The sequence below is a fragment of the Ambystoma mexicanum genome, chromosome 5q, assembly GCF_040938575.1.
Source record: "Ambystoma mexicanum isolate Mex_15411 chromosome 5q, UKY_AmexF1_1, whole genome shotgun sequence".
Lineage (NCBI taxonomy): Eukaryota > Metazoa > Chordata > Amphibia > Caudata > Ambystomatidae > Ambystoma > Ambystoma mexicanum.
Window position 1 is genome coordinate 658,750,721 of NC_090933.1, and position 18,996 is coordinate 658,769,716.

At 42.4% G+C, this 18,996-nt stretch overlaps 1 protein-coding gene across 2 annotated transcripts in view; it reads right to left on the reverse strand.

Moving 5' to 3' along the window:
* CYP7B1 (cytochrome P450 family 7 subfamily B member 1) overlaps positions 1-18,996 on the reverse strand; it is a 1,473,462-nt gene that overhangs the window by 276,181 nt on the left and 1,178,285 nt on the right. For both annotated transcript variants that reach the window (XM_069621114.1, XM_069621115.1), the window contains exons 3-4: positions 13,825-14,421; positions 13,154-13,360 (exon numbers count right to left, since the gene is read on the reverse strand). In XM_069621114.1, the coding sequence (XP_069477215.1) occupies positions 13,154-13,360; positions 13,825-14,421 (804 nt within the window). The remainder of the gene's footprint in view (positions 1-13,153; positions 13,361-13,824; positions 14,422-18,996) is intronic.

Consider the following 18,996-nt stretch of genomic DNA (forward strand, 5'->3'; position numbering starts at 1 on the left):
GATAAAAGGAACATTTGTGATTAGTTGCTGGCAATTGGATCAGGTTTGAACATTCGGCAAGCAGGGTGGAGATAGATGTGGGGCCAGTGCCTATGGGGATTGGAATGACTTGTAGTTTTCTTAGCACTTAGGACACACTCAGACAGGAAATGTCTAAAATTGTTAAACTGTCTTGAAGGACTAGGACAGGAAGGCAGTTGGGGAAAGTTCAGACAAATTGAGGAGGATCTTTTAGATTTAGGAGTGCTTATCATTGAATTACAAAAAGTCATGTAGTTAATTGCAGAGTTCATGCAAAGGGGGATTAGATGGTGGCCACACTCGGTATCATATGATTGTGGCACATCTTGAAAAGAGCTGCTATCTTATTGTCCTCATTATGTATGACATCTTTTTGCTCTATCATTTGGTCATTCTACATTTCTTTGATGTCAGCAGCAGGTTTTTGTGTTGAACGGGAAGCCATCCTTTCTCCATGTTCGCTCTAATTGCCAAAGCTCTTGAGAACCTCTTTTTATGCACCTGTGTTATCGGTTTTAAGAGTATATGTATATGGGGTGGAAAGGTGACAGAGCCTTTTAGAGAAATATGAGATGACTGTCCAGGTGTTCTTCCATCTTAAAATCATGTATAGTGATGATGCCTAAGGGGCACATTTGCAGTAAATCAAAGATGGGCTGAAGTTGTGTCATGACCAGTTGTAGTTGTTTGTCTTGATAAAGTGACTTTACTGAGCCTTCAGAAGTTAGCGCTGCAAGGACATGAGATGGTGGTCAGTCCAGGAGAATGGTACAGCAGTTATGCCATTTAAATTAAATAATGGGTTGAAGATAAAATACAATGACTGGCCTTTGGATTAAAGAGAGCGTCATGGGTAGTAAGTGAAGTAGAAGTTGGTGAACATATCAAGAGAGTCAGTATCATGGGTGCTGACGCAATCTTCAACCCTATGTTGAAATCTCGTAAAATAATAATGTTGTTAAACAGTTGAACGATTTCATATTTATGTGCTAGATAAGCTGAGAAGGACGGAACTCTGTTTAGTGGCCTTTAAATTACATCTATAATAAAGTTGTGGGGCAATATTAAAGACATGTTGCACGGCATTAGCACTAGGGCAAAAATGGTCCTAGTGCAAAAAACATTATTTTGGTGCATCTTTGCACCAGGGCAATGTGTGTCCATGTTCTAATTCCCTTCTGTATTAGCACTAGCACTATCATTGCCCTATGGCAAAAATTGATCATAAGAATATTGATGGCATTACAAAAACTTTGCATCAGTGCAAGTGCAATTAGCACTAGGACATACATCGCCCTAGTGCGAAAAACATATTATGTTAATACATTTTTGTGCCCAGGCAAAGGACTTGGACTCGGGAAAAACATTGCTTTGGTGCAAAATTGTGTTGAAAGTTTATGCTTTTTGCCTTAGTACTGATAAAGTGCAAAGTTTCTATAATATGACTCCAGATTGTCAAGATGATGTTTGGACATTATATATTCATATGCATGTAGTGATTTGATGGGTTGCAAATGTTGTTGAAGGAACAGTGGTGTGATAACGGCCACTCCACTGCCTCCTTTACCTTTTTGGTTTTTAAGGGGTTTTCATGGGCTAGTTCATTTGAAGTGCTGACACGATGTTCACTTGGCCAGGTTTCCATAAAGTCTAAATTATCAAGGCTATTTTCCTGGTTCAGGTAAGCAGTGTGGCGATCTTTATTTGCTTCTGATCTTGCATATAGCAGACTAATGTGAGGCGGTTTAATATTTGGGTTAACAGAAAAGGAGAGAGAGTCTGGGCGCTTATGTGAAAGTTCAGAGGTTTAAGATGGTTCCAGAGACAGCATCTTAGAAAGGATGCTAAATATTTTTGGGAAACCTTTGGCAAGGTACATCCCGGACAGGAGGATGATGTTTTCAGGATTTGGTATTTGTAACTAAAGATGGGGCCTCTTTTGCAGAAAAGATGGGTTGAAAGTAGGAGACTGAACAGGCAGAACTGCATGACTACTGAGTAAGGCTGATGGTTGATGGAAGTCACAAGTACTTGGGTGGCTGCTGGAGAACAGACCTGCAGTTCTCTTCTGGTTATGACAAGGCTACTAGAATTTCCAATAAAGCACACCTGTTGACAATCCCTGTGAACACTATGTCCTTAACTCTTTGTCCAGTAACAGTAGATTTGGTGAGTGAAACCTATTCTAAGATGGCCTCCTGCCTGAGGTATATACTCCCGAATTTTCTGTTTTAAAGAAGCCAGAAGTCTTTCACAGATATGGAAGTAGAATGTGGAAGGGGGTTTAAGATGATAGAGGTTTATTTTATAGGAGTATCTGAGTATTGGGCTCAGTAATATATGTGGAGCAATTGGGTCGAGGAGCTATGAGGGTGGTTTGAGTAAATCAAATGTTAAGTGGTTGTAGGGACTTATGTATGGGGTTGGTAATTTAATGTTGAGTACCAGGATCTCCATGGCAGCTGCATTACTATAACAACTGCTCAAAAAAGGTTCAAAATGTTCTTCTTTCAGTAAGGTGGCAATACACCAACAACAAGAGAAATGAAAAGTGCTGCATCTGCATTACCTCCACATTTGTCTAATTCATCTCAGCATATACTGTGAGGGATCAGAAATGTGAGGCAGACAACTTTGTAAAGAGTTCTCAACATTAGCCATTTTATTAAATAAAAAAGTTGGATAAACGCCTCACTATGCAAACCCCGATGAGGATTTCCCTGCCTGAAATAAACTAAAGGAAACACTCTAACAAAAGGATATCTGTCCCTCACTCAAACTTGTACATTCAATAAATCAATAAAGAAATGTGTGGCAGTTCAGTTCAACAAGTATATATATAGCATGTGGCCACTGTCTCTTCTCGTAACGGAGGTGAATTCCCCTTTCCCAAGTCTGAGCAAGGTTTAGCTCCACAGTTTAAAATAATCCAGGAAATCCTGGTTTGCTACAAAGTTCCAGCACAGTTCTTGAGGACACAAATTGGATATAAATAATTCTGTTGTATTCCCAATTTACCAAAAGAACTATTATGGTCCAACTCCTCCTGGAGCAAGAACAGGTTTAAACACCAGCAATTGTTTTTTGTAAAGATAATTTGCCACATCTTTGATTTAAAAAAAGAAAAATAGTGTGTTCCTACCCCACCTTGGGTAAGAACAGGTTTGAACAAGAACAATTGTCTTTGTCAGGATAACTTGCCACAATTTGGATTTCAAAAGAAATTATGTTTTCCATCTCCTCCTGGAGTAAGAACAGGTTTAAACCACAAAAATTCTTGTTATCAAGAGCATCTGCCACAACATTTGATTCAAAAGAAACTGTGTCTTCTCCACAGTAAGTTAAATGAGTTGTCTTGGTCAGAGCCTCAGCTCAGCACTCTATCTACTATCACCTGGACAACTCCTGTACCAGGCCTTCTAATTCCACAACTTTGTTATATGGGTATAAAGTGTGCTTCAGTGGTAACTTCCAACTTAGAACAACAACTTCACAAGATTTGAGTGGTTTTAATCTTTTAAAGCAATTTCAGGGAAACTAGAAACCACATTAGTGCTCTTTAGGATTCCTTGGCAACTATGCTCCTCTCCCTCTGGATAATCATCTCCAGAAGGGCAGCCTGTGTGCTACTGTATTACCCCTCTACATCAAGAACCAGATAGTGACCAGACTATTGTATCCCTCTGCTTCTGTCTTGGCTTTGGCAATGTGTATTTATGTCAATTGGTGATTTGTACTTCACAACATATGACGAGCAGGCCTTATAGTTCTTGAGTTGCCCAATGTTCCCCTCTCACCTTAAACAACCGTTATGAGATTTATATTGTTGAGGTCTTAAACACTCTTGACTTGGGTATTGCTGGTAGGCTTTTGGTTTTAATTAAGCTTCCCCAAGGGGTTTTTGGGCCTTACACCAACTCACACTCTTGCTTGCATATTCATTCTGCTTCAATCAATGTACCTTGCCTTTGAAGAGTTGGGTATTCAGAATTGTAAATGGGACTTCTTTCACTGTATGCCTGCTGAAAAAACACAGACAGTGTCAGAGTGCTCCAGAATCACTTGCACACCGTGAACTCACCAGGTAAGTTGCTCGCTCCCACTCTGCTTGATGTTCACAATTCTTCTGTTGTTGTGGCTTCCTGCGGTCAGGCGACCAACCTCTTTTAACCCCACTCCGCTCATGCCACTCAAATTTGGATCTTCTGATGCTCCGGGGAGGTTTAGGTGCATCTCAGCCACCACCTCTGATGAGGGCACACTTCCCTCGCTGCTTCTGCTTTCCTCTGTGCAACCTCTGAACAACAGATTTTCAATGAGCAAGCATTCTCTTCTCACACTTCCTGCAAAAGGGACAACTTGAGGCAAAGACCCTCTCAAGACTGTCACCGCTTCTGACTTCTCTGTGGTCTCGGTGCCTTTTCTCGCCTGTACCTTCCCCTTCTGCTGCATACTCGGTCCGCACTGCTTTCTTCTCTCCTGCTGCTCTAACACCTGCACCTTAGGGGAGCTTTTAAGCCTCCCATCCTCCCTCACGTGTAGGTCGTCTTTACCAATTAGCTGACCAGTCCTATATCAGTGTTCGTCTGCATCCCTCTTCCTCATCCCAGTACTGAGGGAATTATGTGACTTGAATTCCCTTTCATTGAAGTTAGTTTATATAACCATTTCTACTTTGCAGAAAGCCATTAAGAGATTGGGGTTTTGGGTAAAAATTAAACAAGGGGGTTTCTCCTTCCTCTGGGCCCGCCCCCCCCATGTGTTCCTCCCGCAGAACACCACCCCCAGTGTCGGGATCAGAAAGCGTCTGCCTTCCCCTAGCCACATGAGAAGGGTTCCAGGCCAGGATTCTGGGAGGAATCACTACTGATGCATCACATTACTTTCCCTGGAGGTATACCACCACCTACTTACCCAAAATCTACTGTTGAAAAATGCCCTGTTCTCAGGACAGGAACCAACAACATCTTCCCAGAGCGGGGCTCTGGAGAGCAACAGCAACATGCCTCTCTCTTCCCTCTTCCTGTGGGCGGAGGAAGGGCACAGATGTTGCCATGCTCCTAGACCCCCTGTGGAGCAAGGGGGTCCAATGGAGCAAAACCTTGTGAGATGCGGTGTGTTTTCCGGCCCTCTGTGGGGTGAAGAGGAATGATTGAGAACCCCCTAGTGATTATGCTGTGACGGGCACAGGGCAGAATGGGAATCTGTGCCTGGGGCCCAGAAGGTAAGTAGAAGAGTACCATGAGGGGGCAATATCCATAAAGGATGTAGCCACCATGGGGTGGTGCTGCAATACTGAATACAGATGTGATGCTGATTGGCGTCATACAGCCTCTGTAATTTATGTATTTATTTATTTATTTTACACTTGTAATGATTGGAGACGCAGCAAACAGAGTTGCCATAGTTACTGCATTGCCAACTGTAATGAAAGCCATCATAAAAACTGCCTTCTACAGGGACAACAGTGTGCACTGGCACTGAGATTCCTTTTCTTTAGCCTCTGCCACTCTCCAGAGTTAATAGTTAAACATTGCAAGCATGTGGCAGGGTCTGATGACTCCTACATTACTGGGAAGAAAAAGACTGATAAAAAGAAGAACATTGATGTAAAATGGTCTCTATCTCAAAGTAAAATTGATCAGATTATGATGCACGACATCAAGGAACATGAAGGCAGCAGAGAGAGGAAAATATCCCAGAAAAGCTAGTTGCCTTCTTCATCCGCCTCTTCTTTGGCGGACCCCTCTTCAGCCTCCACTATAGATCCCTCTGAATAAGATGAGTAGGCAAAGGACAAGTACCTGGACAAAGTTTGAGGCGGAATTAGTCCAGGTTTGGCACAGTATGGAATTTTATGATCCTGAGTATCATCAGGGTGGTTCCTCGGTTCCTTAAATCAGGAAATATAAACACCCCCCAAGTTCGGTCTTCCTTTGATTACAGACATTAATGATAAGTTTATTAAGGAATGGAAGGATACAAAACACATTTCAATGCCATGCTTTAAGGCCAAACTATATCCATTGAAGGAAACTGAGGATTTTCTTCCAGAGGCGGTTGAAATTGATAATATTTTGGCCAGCATAGCAGGGTGGTTCTCCGTGGTAGCAGAGGAGGTGTCATTGAGAGATACAGTGGCTAGAAAATCAAAATTAGCCCTGAAGAAAGTCCATGCTGGAGCTCATCTGGCTCTTAGGGACAATGCTTATTGATCCCATATAAACAGTTTTGGCAAGTTTCAAGAAGTTGTGTAAAGCCATGGTTCAGACTGTGCTCTTATCTTAACTGATATGCAGAAATAAGTAGAACTTTTGCCTGACAGCCTACAATGGTGTTCAGGGTACAGCCATGACAATGGAAGCAGGCATATTGTTCAGACACCATATTCATCCGAGAAACTGGAAAACTGAGTGGACACAAGGTGACAGCCCTGAAAATTACATTTGAGGGAAACAAACTGTTTGGGGACTCCCTGGAGGCCAAAGTTCATAAATTATTTTGGGGAAAAAAGCATGTGGACAAGTTGTGGAAGAAAAATCCCCAGTCCACAGACAGGCATCGATCAGTGGGAGCAAAGGGCCAGGCTCAAGCATCAGGACACAGTACAACACCCTTTCACACGCTGCAGAGGTTTCGCTCCAAGCCTGGTATGTCATAGTCTCCCATACAAACTCAGAAATCCTGACAACCGGCCCTTGGTTATCCATATTCTAAATCATTGGCTCCTGGCTTCCCAATGTCTTCATTCCTTGATTCCTGTGCCTTAGGGACTTCAGGAGGGCCTGGATTGCTGGATACATAGAGGGAATATGAGGCCAGCGACCTGGGATGGAGAGCCACTCTGGGGCCCAGGTCTTTTCAAGGGAAGTGGAGTAACAATACAGGTCCTGCAATTGGAGGGAGCTGTCTGCAATTAGCAAAGCCCTCGAAGAGTTAATTGGGATATTGAAGGGCGAGCTGGTGTTGATCAGGACAGACAATGTGACATCCCTGGCATATATCAACTCTCAGGGTAGGCATATCGGAACATGTTGGCATGTGAAATAGGATCCTGGGCACAAGTTAATTTGAGGTTACTGGAGGTAGTCCACATTCAGGGAATAGAGAATGCCAGGCAGACAGGTTCAACATGGTCTTCCAGAATTCGCAGGTATTGCCACTTTCAGATGGAACCTTCAGGGATATCTGTTAAAGGATTTAAACCCTCTTGATAGACCTGTTTGTCTCTCCTACTTCGACAAAGTATGCTGTTTTGTTCAAGATTACAGACAGAACGTGTTTGGACATTTGATGCATTGCACCTGGAATGGCATCAAGAGTTACTTTATCCCTCTCCCCCAAAACCTCTCATTCCCAGGGTGGTCCAGAACTATCCTAAAATGTCCTTGCCCTCTACTAACCAATCAGGCCCCTGGGGAACACAAAATCCAAATTATTCTCCACTCAAAGCACCCAGCCATCTTTCAGGCTTACAACAGGCATTAGGCACATTTCTTTTAAGCGGTGTGACATGTCCAATATTCTACCCCTCCAGTGTGCTGTTGCAACCATTCTGCAGTTTCTCCAAGATTGGTTTCACAAAGGGTTAGCAGTTTCTTCTTGGCGAGCCCAGTGGGCACAGCTATAATCTCTGAAGGGTAGCCCAGAGCACAAGTTGGAAGGAGAAGCTCTAGTGGCTAGGTTCCTGAAAAAGTCTGGTTTCTTCCTAACCACCCGCATGTAGGCGATCCTCCTCGGGATCTGCCCCTGATGCTGCGATTCCTGTAGGGCCCTCTCTTTAAACCAATTACTCAGACTGACATCAAATACCTAACATTAGAGGCAGTCTTTTTCCCCTCAAGGTATAGCACCTCCTTCTTACCCACAATCAATTGTTACAATTTTCCAAGCTGGGTCATGAGACCATACATACACAGGGCAGGCAGGGGGCGTAGTCAGCACTGTGATGAGGAGGAGGTGGAATTTGAGTGCTCAAGATTGCTGGAAAGTAATTGGGGCATTACCTCCATGACCCTCTTCTTTGTCCAGTACTTACCCAAGCTGTACCTTGGGGAAGGAACGAAATGAAAAGCCCATTAGACACTGGGCCTCATCACAAGTCTGGCGGTAACCCTTAAATGCGGTGGTAGCACTATTACCGCCACATTTAAGGGTCCACCAGATCATGGCCTTGGCGGATTTCTCCCCAGCTCCGAGTTAGGGGGAAATCCGCCGAATATTCGCGCTCATACCGCCGGCGGTATGAGCGCGAAATTTCCCCATTGAGCCCTATGGGGAATGGGGCATTCCCGAATGGGCTCAATGGGGAATGGGGAATTCCAAATCCGCCAAACCCTTGGTCCGGCGCTAATAGCGCCGGTGTGTTTGGCGGTAGGGCAGATAGCGCCAGCGCTATTAGCGCCGGCGTTACCGCCCAACTCATGATGAGGCCCACTGAGTGTTGCTGAATCCTGTCACCATTTATTACAATTTCATCACTGATAATCACTCCATTCCAGCTGTGGGTTCTCGACCCCAATCCCAAATGATCCATTCCTGCCTACATTCATTTTATGATGCCTTCTGAACGTATTTGGATCTGCCCGGGTCGCTGCCCTGCATAGCTCCATCAGGGTGACACCCTGGGCATCAGCCCAAGATGACGCCATACCCCTTGTTCAAGGGCCCTGCACATGTTCTAGCATGGGCCATCCTTAAGCCTTATATGCCATTGAGGTAACCAGATCCAACGGCGGATGTTTTCCACTGATGCCTTTCTGCCTTCCCCAGCTGCCCAAAAGGTCAACAAAAGACTGTCAGATCATCTGACAACCTCAGTTCTATCCAGATATTCCAGGACCACTCTTCTGACATTTAAAAACTGTCAAGCTGCTTTTTTGTAGTTTTGGGGTCCTGAACGAAAGCAGGGAGAAACACATCTTGAGAAGTATGAATTTTTGACACAATCTTTGGGAGAAACTTTGGGTCACATTTTAACACAAAAGCCTCTGTCCGAATCCTAAGAAAGGGGGGTCTGCACAACATGGCTCTATCTCCCAAGTCTATGTGCTGAGGTAATGAGAATGAGAACCATGTTTCCTGTAGGGGCTGCGGGGCATCAAAGGTAAAGACTGTGACGAGGAACCGTAGGAATAGGAGTAACGAAGATTACTATTAAGTAATCGCCACATTATACTACACTCACAGCACACTGGTTAGGCTATGCAGGCACCAATTGCTCCAGATCCCGCGCCAACTACACTCCGGAGGTTTAAAATCTTGTAGATTGAGAACCAATATCCTATAAAGTAGGTACTACACTGCTTGGTCACTGGACAGGTACAACACTGGATTAACTTTCAATCTGTAGGACAATTCCTCTAACGCTCTTCCTGCCAGGCACTAGCACAAATAGTGTTCCGCATCAAACCCCCGGGGTGACTTCTTTAATACCCAAAACGAGAGCTGCACTTGCTCAACATGCTTGTTTCTTCAGGATGCGGCAATACACCTTTTGGGGTGCCAGGCCCTTTTTCGAACAAAAACATGATTTGATTCTTCACCTTGTGAAACGGCCAATGAGCCCGAGACGAGCAGCATCACACATTTGAGAAGCAAGACAATGAAGGAATAAAAGTGTAGGTCTCTTTTTGAGCATTTGTCACTGTGTACCGCTGCGACTGCAAGTGGGGCGAGAGCACTGCTGGCGAGACACAACATTTTTTTCAGGAGGAATAGGTTGCAGCAGTTTGTTGGGAAAAGTAACCATGTGTCTGTGGTTTGTATGCCTCCTAAAATGTCAAATGGCAACATCATATCCAACCGTAAGAGATATCCTCGACATAAGAGCATTTTCACCTGCTACGCTAGACCTGCTTTCTGACTTTTCCTTTGCTTCCCCTATACAGTATACAAATGGACACTTGAGAGAAAGAAAACGTGTGCAGCATAACAGTTATAATGAGGTTGAAGCAGAGTGATGGAAGGAGGTAGTGGGAGACCACCAAAGAATGGCGTAAGAGATAAGCGATTACATTTTAGAAGAAGAGAAAAAACATCCAAACAGAGGAGAGTGTCGAAATTCACGAAAGGCTGAAGAGGCACCATTTAGAGCCAAGACAAAGTGAGAAAATCAAAGCAAAGAAGAGATTTCATTAAAAAGGGAGGCAATTATAAATAAGAGGACACATGATTCTACTGATGCCAGTTTGAACAATCAATAAAGCATTTACTCATAAATGCATCAGGTATGGGAGTAGTTGCGAAGGGACATTAGGGTTGGACGTTGGTAACATAGATGAAGAGAAAAAGGACAATGTAAGTATCCTTTTTTCATGAAAAGCAAAAACCACAAAAGAAACCAACTTCCAGATATAGAGGAAATGGTGATAGACACCGAAGCACAAGTGAAAAAACATGCACCTGCCATGACACTTCAGAAGAATGTTGCCAGTAAAGACGTTCCAAATCAGGGTCCTACCTAACACTGGAGGAGTACCAAGGAAATGTGAGCCCAGGGGCACACACATTTGGGGCATAGCTAACATCTACTAAGGGCATACTCTACTCGTGCTACTGCTTAGAAAAGCTCCAAATGAACTCTCGTGGGGCCCTCATGAAATCCAGGCAGATCTGGCGGTGCAGGGGGCCTCTACTCTTCAGGACTTGATAAATTTGCCACAAGCCCCTGTGTAAGTCTGGAGGGCACTATTGCTAGCGGCTCAAACCATATTTTGCTTGGGATTTTGTGTTTGCGCAATGACCTCAAGGATCTCTGGGAAAACCTTGTTGCTGATGTGGGATATTCCACTGCTCCCTCAATACACTTTACACTTCCCTCTTAGCTCCTATCATCCCCTCATTTGGTGTTTCCCACCATTTCTATGCAGATGATACCCAGCTCTTTCTCTCCTTATCTTCTTTCTCCTCCGACATCCATCTGAAGCTCTCTTCTTGCCTCTCCGCTATTACATCTTGAATGTCCTCTCACTTCCTTACCCTGAATACGACAAAACTTATGTCCTATTCTTCCCTGCCAAAACACTTCCTCTCCCTTCCCCTCCTCCTTTCATCCTCTTTTCCCCTTCCCAACTCACCTTCTCTCCTCATGCCCGTAACCTTGGTCTTCATATTGACTCCCATCTCTCTCTTTCTCACCATATTTCTCTTACTGCTAGATCTTGCCGCTTTCATCTCTATAACATCCATAAAATTCAACCTTTACAAACCTTCCATGCTACTAAACTCTTAATCACCTCCCTCATCTTCTCCAGACTTTTCTACTGCTCCACTCTCTTCTTTGGCCTGCCCTCCACTCACCTAACCCCCCTCAAGTCTGTCCGCCACTCTGCTATCCGCTCTCTCTGCCTTCTTTCCCCTCACAACTCCATCTCTTCTTCTCTTTCCTGACTAGGTTGGCTCTCCTTTCACTTCCAGCTTAAATTCAATTTCCTCTGTCTCGTCTTCAAATCCCTCCATGGTCTTGACCCTCCTTACTTCACCTCCCTCCTCACTTTCTATAGTGCTTCCCGTTCACTCTGCTGTGCTGGTCTTTTCCTACTCACTCCTCCTCCTCCACCCTGTGCCCCATCCAGCTTCTGCTCTTTCCAAGTACTCGCCCCTTTCCACTGGAACCACCTCCCTGTCCCCATCCACTCAATTTCCTCCTATTTTGCTTTCCGCACTTCTCTAAAATCCTATCTCTTCCACTCACCTCCCTAACTCCTTTTCACTTCCTCTCTCATTTCGGTCTCTTCCTCTTTCCACACCTCCTACAGCTTCTCTCACTGAGGTCCTCTCCACTCATGCTCAACCACTTCACTCATGTAAATTGTTATTTATACTGTTTTCTGGTTCTTGATTCAAATGTTATGCAATGCTTGTTGTCCTCTTGTAAAGCGCTTTGACATAAAGCGCTATATAAAAACGTAATAAATATAAAATACAAAATACAAATACAAATATCCCAGCAAAAAAAAAAAAACTGCAGCTGGCACGCCAAATGTTCTTCCATGGAAGGTTGCCTGCTGAAGACCTGTGGGGAAACGTTGCTTAAAGAAAAGAACATTTAGGAATGTAACCATACGAAGTGATTATTGTCCAAAAAAGGGTTTTTAGACTTGTTTTCAATGCACCGTATTGTAAAAGCCCATTAGCATCAGCGTAAGCACATATTTACAACCAGGGTACACAATGCTAGCCCTTGGGTAAGTCCTTTCCTCCTGTTAACCGCAGGGTACCAAAACCCCCTTGCAGGCTCAGTCACCATCTGAAGCTATTGCCAGTCTGCAAGGAAGTTGCAGCGTGCCAGTCATCACTGCTTAATTTCCTATTCGCAATCATCAAGTGCATATTTTTGGAACCAATCTATTCCCGGGCTTGTATAACAAGGGTATCATTTTCCTCCAAAGCGGCTTTGTTTTGCCTGTTCAATTAGTGAATGTAAGCTCCTCCCAAACAAGGCATTTCATGAATAATGAAGGGGCCTGTTACCTAGATAGCTAAATGATGTCAAATGTGATGCACAGATATGATTGAAAATAAATTGCAACCTTTTTAGACCAAAAGAAATGTCAAATTAGCATGTTTCGGTGCGTCAACATGTTCGCCCCTAATTTGTTGCCAAAATACAGCACCGCAAACTCCCAATTAAAACACTACTGCTACTGCGTGTTCAAATTGGATTCCAACATCCCGGGTGCCACAGTCCAGCTTGATGCCTGAAAGGATTGACACTGTTTTAGGAAAGGTAATTACATTTTAAGCGTAAATTGATTTTTCCTAAATACTTTCCTTTTAATCCCGAGAATGAATTTCTTGGCATTACAATTTAGAACTATTTGAAATGCATTAACACTCCAGCAGATGCTTAGAATCAAACAACTTAATAGGCAGAAACTTTTTTTTTAAAATAATTGCAAAGCTTATATTTCTCCGTTCGCCTCCCCTGCATAGTTAATTAGGTAGGCTTTAATGTTTGCATGCAATGAGTGTATCTGTGGAGATAAACTACATAATTTATAATTGATGTAAATGGGTGTTATTATGTCAATTAAGCAGCTGTGTCCTCCACCTTCTCTGTAAACAGGGACGAGTGATAAACTGAGATGCCCCGTCTTTTAGTCACAACAGATATAGAAACAGGAATTACCCAGGTAGACCAGGCTGTCCAACTGCTCCTTGCTCATGTGAATCTTGTACTCTGGCCCTCGCGTCTGACCTGTTGACTTCAGCAAATGGTCAATCTCGTCACGCACCACAGCAAGTGCTTCCGGGTGCTTCGCCAGATAGTACAGGGCCCAGAAGGTAGCCGGAATCGTGTTTCCCACAGAGGCCCACATGAAGGCAAAATGATGTGCTAGGAGAAAATAAGTGAAAAGGAAGATTAATAGCGTTTATTACACTGATTAGATTTGCAGTGTGCTAATTAAAAGATGTTAGGACACAGACCCAGCCAAGGATCAGTGAATGCTAATGAGGACCAATAGGCTTCTGAAGTCCAATTTTCTGCTTAATGAGAATAGTTTAAAAATGTAATGTCGGGGCTAGGGAGGAGTTGGGGGGAATAGCTAATAAGAGGAGTAAATGCGTCTCTGTTATAATCTTTCTCATTATCACCGTTAAGAATCTTGTTTTACCACCTCAGCAAAAAAAAAAAAAAAAATCAATTATCTTAGAGGGTTGTTTGAGAGTAAAACATTTTAGCATTAGTCAATTACAAAAAGCATAAAATGTCTCAAGGTCGCCATTTTGCGATTTTATTTCAAAGGACTATAGTAAATTATTATGTTTTAGACAAGTAATCATCCATAAGTTTCCTACCTGCTTTGTCATAGTCTAGGAGCTGTTCGTATTTGTCAAGCACACTGCTTCTGTACTGGACCAGATCAGATACACCCAGACGTCTGGACATTTTGTCTGGGAAAAATGTGTGTATAAGTGCCTCTCGAGTTTTCTTGGTCGCTCCTAGCAACACAATTGGAATGCTCGTGAAAAGATAGGGGAACTTGGCATCAAACTTAGAGAATTTGTCTCTGATTTCACTAATATCTTTTTGGCCATCTGCAGCAGGATTCGTTCCATAGAGTGTCATAAAACTGGCTTCGAACATCACAGAGCAGCAGAACTCGTATAATTTTTCTTTTCTCCAATCTGCTGCTTGTGAGAATTTCCGTTTGAATACATGCTGGAGATTTCCCATCATGCTGCTGGTGAGTTCACTCAGTCCGTCGCCCTGCAGGATTTTGTAGGCTTTGTGCATACTATCATTAAGCTGCGGGAATGCTGCTTCAGTGAGGCGCGGGTAGTCGAAAGTTCTGGAGGCCATGTCACTTGCAAATTCACTGAAGTCAAGTTGCTTGCCATGCTTGGTAACATGTTGGTACTGGCATGGATCCATGATGAACGTCATGTATTTGCCTGGAAGAAAAATACGTATATTTACATAAAGAAATATTGCCTTAAATATTATTGGCACAACAAACAAAGGCGTAGAGCACATTTTTTGTTGGCTCTGTGCACGCAATAAGGAGACACGCAAAGCATTCCGAAGATTGGAGCCTGGTCCCTTAAACATGAGGAGAAGCAAAGCACAGGCAATTAAGAGTGAGTCGCAAAAGAGGAGACTTGCATCTCAAATGAACTGAGTAGGCATGTCAACTAAAAGAGATTGACATAGAATTGCAGGGTGATGATATCATGAGGGCAATTTATCATGAAATGTGTATAGAAAAGGCTATGGTATAGGGATAAAGGATTCTAGGGAAATTTCCAAAAAAACAGTAGCAAAGAGGATAAGAGATTATACTGTGGACGAAGCAGAGGTGAAGAATTGTAAGCCAGGAGTTATTTAGACTGTCCAAGACAAAACATACATTTTCAGATCAAATACAAACGTTAGAAAACAGTGAATCTTCTGAGTGATGGTGGGGCAATAATTGAAGGAAGCCAAATGTAGCCCTGCAGGTCTGCAAAGACATGCTTTCTTTAGAATCACTGGTATCATCCAATCCCCTGTTCCCCTACATACAGCATACTTATTGCAAGTTTCAATGACTATTGTGCTAGGCATATGTCCACTTGACATTACCCACTTAGAACCGCACTGTGGGATTACATATTGAGCTGCCGCATTTGCATAGATTCAAATAACCACATGGAAAATGCCTTCTTGCGAATACTTCTGGTGAAACCTTTTACCTGCTTAGTACTCTTTTGCTTAATCTACCAATCTGTAAGGGCTGCTCTCCCCATTAAGTACTAGAGAATCAGGATCTCTCCTCCCTTATTATCCCAACATCCGAAATTACCTCACTTCAGACAGAAGGAAACTTTCCTTAAAACTGAATCATCTTCAAGGCGAGGGGGGGAGGTGTGTAAGGGTGGAAACAAGAACTACCAACAGAAAAGAAAATCCACATTTGTACTAGTCTCAAGTCTGAGTCACTAAAGCATGAAGCCCATGGCATTTACAACAGTCCACTAAGGCATCAAAGTCTATGATTAACCAACATGGGTGAACTTAGTCTATGAACAAATACATACATGTATAAGTCTTAGCCACTTCTTCGTCACTCATATTCTCTTTGGAAGACAAGACGTGTCCTTATTTTACTCAGCACTGTAAGGAACTCATGGAGGCAATAGTAAAGACAGACACAAGTGATCAAGGTTGAAGGGTGTTTATTAAACTGTAAATGTAGGGTGGAAAAACGGTATTACCCAAATTGGTTGTTTATAATTGTTCGAATGAACAATTGACCGAATTTAAAGGGTCACAATTGACCTTTTCACAATTGACGGAATATACATATATATATATATATATATATATATTGCAAAAAAGGGGAAAAAAGAGTGCTTCTTTTCCCCAAGGGGGATGACACTCCGAACAGTGAAATACTCGCCAGAGTAAAGCTTTGACCTTGATTAAAAGACAATGAGTTTTTCTTTTTGAAATCCAGTTTTATTGCAGCATCAGCCAAAATAGAAAAAAAGACACGGTACAACGCGTTTCACAGCCTGCTTGCTGCTTGTTCATGTACAAGTGAGTGCTCAAAGACATTGTGTATATATTCCCACTGATTCCCAACTCTATGGTTCAACAAACTGTCGTGGTCCCTTTTCAATTTTTGTTACTGCCCGTACTTAGTACCTTGCGGTTAGTAAACATGGTTGCCATTTTGTAACGGCTATTGCCAATACTTTTTTATATACTAAACTGCTAATATACCATAGCCAGGACAGATGAAAACATGATGTGACTCCTAAATGCCTCTGCTAAATTAGCAGTAGTTTTATTGCAGTCGAGTGGCATATCGTCCTTAGTGGACAAGACAATTATCTAAACTATTTGCAATAAAGTGCATAGTGCTGATAGATTGTAAATGGGTCACAAAGTGCATAAGGTTTATAGCAAGTCGATCAGTGCATAGTGCTTTGTTACGCATGGCCATGTTCAAGAGCAGTTTTTTATATATATGAAAAAAAGAGAAGAAATCTAGCTCAGAATAGATTTGTAAAGGGCTTAATGCAAATGTAATCTCACTAATAATAGATCAATAAAGTGCATAGTGCAGGTATTATCTATAATCAAAAATAACATCTGTATAAACATAAATCAGAGCTAAACTTTAAATGTCAGAATAAAGGTAGTAAAATTAGCTCCTGCTTAAAACCATTCTTATAAACTTTATACTGGGACCACCACAGAACCACATTTTTGAATAAATAAAACCACATATGTGTAAAAACACCATTAATAGAACATTCAATATAACCACAGACAGGCACTATTCAAAAAATGTTAAAAAATCTATTATAAGATATAAAAGATGAAGTAAAATAAAACCCTCATACAAGCAAATTTAATTCTCAGCTGTGCTTATAGATACGCAGAATATCAGATAAAATTTTACTGAAGTCCATACATATTAATGGCCCAAATTATTTACACAGGACAATGGGTATGATGCAAGTGATAGTAATTCTAAATAGGCCAGGTTCTCAGGTTCCTAAGTATGTATGCAATTCTTCGTCAAGATTATGACCTTTGGGTTTTTTAGATTCAATATCTAAGATGAATCTAGTCTCCATTTGCCGTAGTGCTAGTTCTCTGTTTCCCCCCCGGGGATTTGCTCGGACATGGTGCAATCCAAAAAATCTTAAGCTGTCCAATTTACTTTCGTGTGTATCTTTAAAGTGGACTGCCATAGGATAGGAGGGGTCACAGTTTTTTATTGCTCTCATATGTTGCAAGATTCAAAGTTTTAATTTACCGATGGTACTGCCAATATACCAGCGGTTGCACGAGCATAGGAGAGCATAGACCACAAATTCAGTGTTGCATGTAATATGGCTGCCCAATTCCACAAGATGTTTGGTAATAGGATGTATGTAGTTTGTTTTATTTTGGGAAAATTTACATGCCTTGCATTTCGAGCATTTAAAAAAAACATTGATGTTTTTATGCAGCCACGTGGGGGTATTTTGACTTTCATTAGCAGGCCACAGAAAACTCCTCAACAGTGAGTCTTTGATGGATGTAGATTTTCTAAAGGTTATATTGACTTTTTCTTTTAGGATTGGTGCTAGGGCTTCATCAGATTGTAAAACATGCCAATGTCGATGTAATATTTTTCTTATAACATCGGCATGTGTCCCAAATGTCAAAATAAGTCTTATTGCATCATCTTGTTCTTCATCTGGTGTTGATTTATTCATTAAAAGTAGAGTTTTACGATTTAGGTTGTGGGCTTTGATATAGGCTCTCTCTAGGACTGCTTTGGGATATCTTTGTCTTAGGAAATTAGAAAATATATATATATCGGTTTGGTATATATATGGGTTTCGGGGGGTTTGGCGTTGGGTGGGAGGTTGTGGGGGGTTTCCCCCCACATATATGGTACAATTGACCTTCACAATTCGGTCAATTGTGAAAAGGTCAATTGTCATTCGAGCAGTTGTAAAACGATCAATTCGTATACAACCTGGAAAAACACCTAACCTAAACCTAAATCTAAGATGGGAACAAACGTCGACCATCAAATGAAGAATAAGGCTGTCTGCCTAACGTCTTGTTGAAGTAAAAGGCCTATACTAAAAAAAACAATTGCCAAATCCTTACAACTAATTACAGAAAGAGTGTGGGATAGGGTTTTCAATAAAGACAGAAGTGTTCACAAATAAATATCAGGATGTGATTCTAGGGGTCTCCCTTACACACGTTTTCAGCACGGGACAAGGTGGGTCTTCTGAGCACAGCACACACTCGAGCTTTCCAAGCACAAGCCGACAGTTCCGCTCCAGCTATAAGGTTCTTTGATGGTTAAAGTCTCTTTTCAGTAAAAAGTATCTTGCGTTCGAGGGCCTGATATTTTCAACAAATAAACACAAAGTTCTGTTCCTCTTATGGCTTTGGGTAACAGTCTCACCACTGGCTCCCCCTCTTCCGGGTGCAGACCCCTCACTGTCGTACTCGACAAAACAGTTCAACAGTTCCTTTCTCAACAAACTTTGGGTGGCGACTTTCCACCCCCGGATCTCCCTCCTTCAGGCTCAGACCTCTTTTTGTTTAATCAGCCTCCCTCCTTCGGGTTCACAATGGCTTTCCTTGTACTTACACATCACAATGTACTGTTAACACATATCACTGTGGACATCCCTCCTCCAGGTTCACTCCGTTCAACACAATGTTCATGGGACTTCAGATTTCGTCCCCTCTTGTTAGCATATCTCCGCTGGGTTCACTCTTGCCAACCTTTACAATGTACTGTTTGTGTAATTTTCATACCATGCAGGATTTGTTTCCCAATCATCTGCCGGTCAAAGACCTTCGAATGTACGGAGGATATTACAAGACCCCTGTATGACCACTTTGACCCCTTTTCCTAAGGCCTTCTAGTTACTGTAGTTCAAAAGCAGGGCAATCGCGTAGCATTTCTCAAGTGAACACCCACCTGGCGTTTGATTCCATTATGCTGGCTTTCCCCTTTT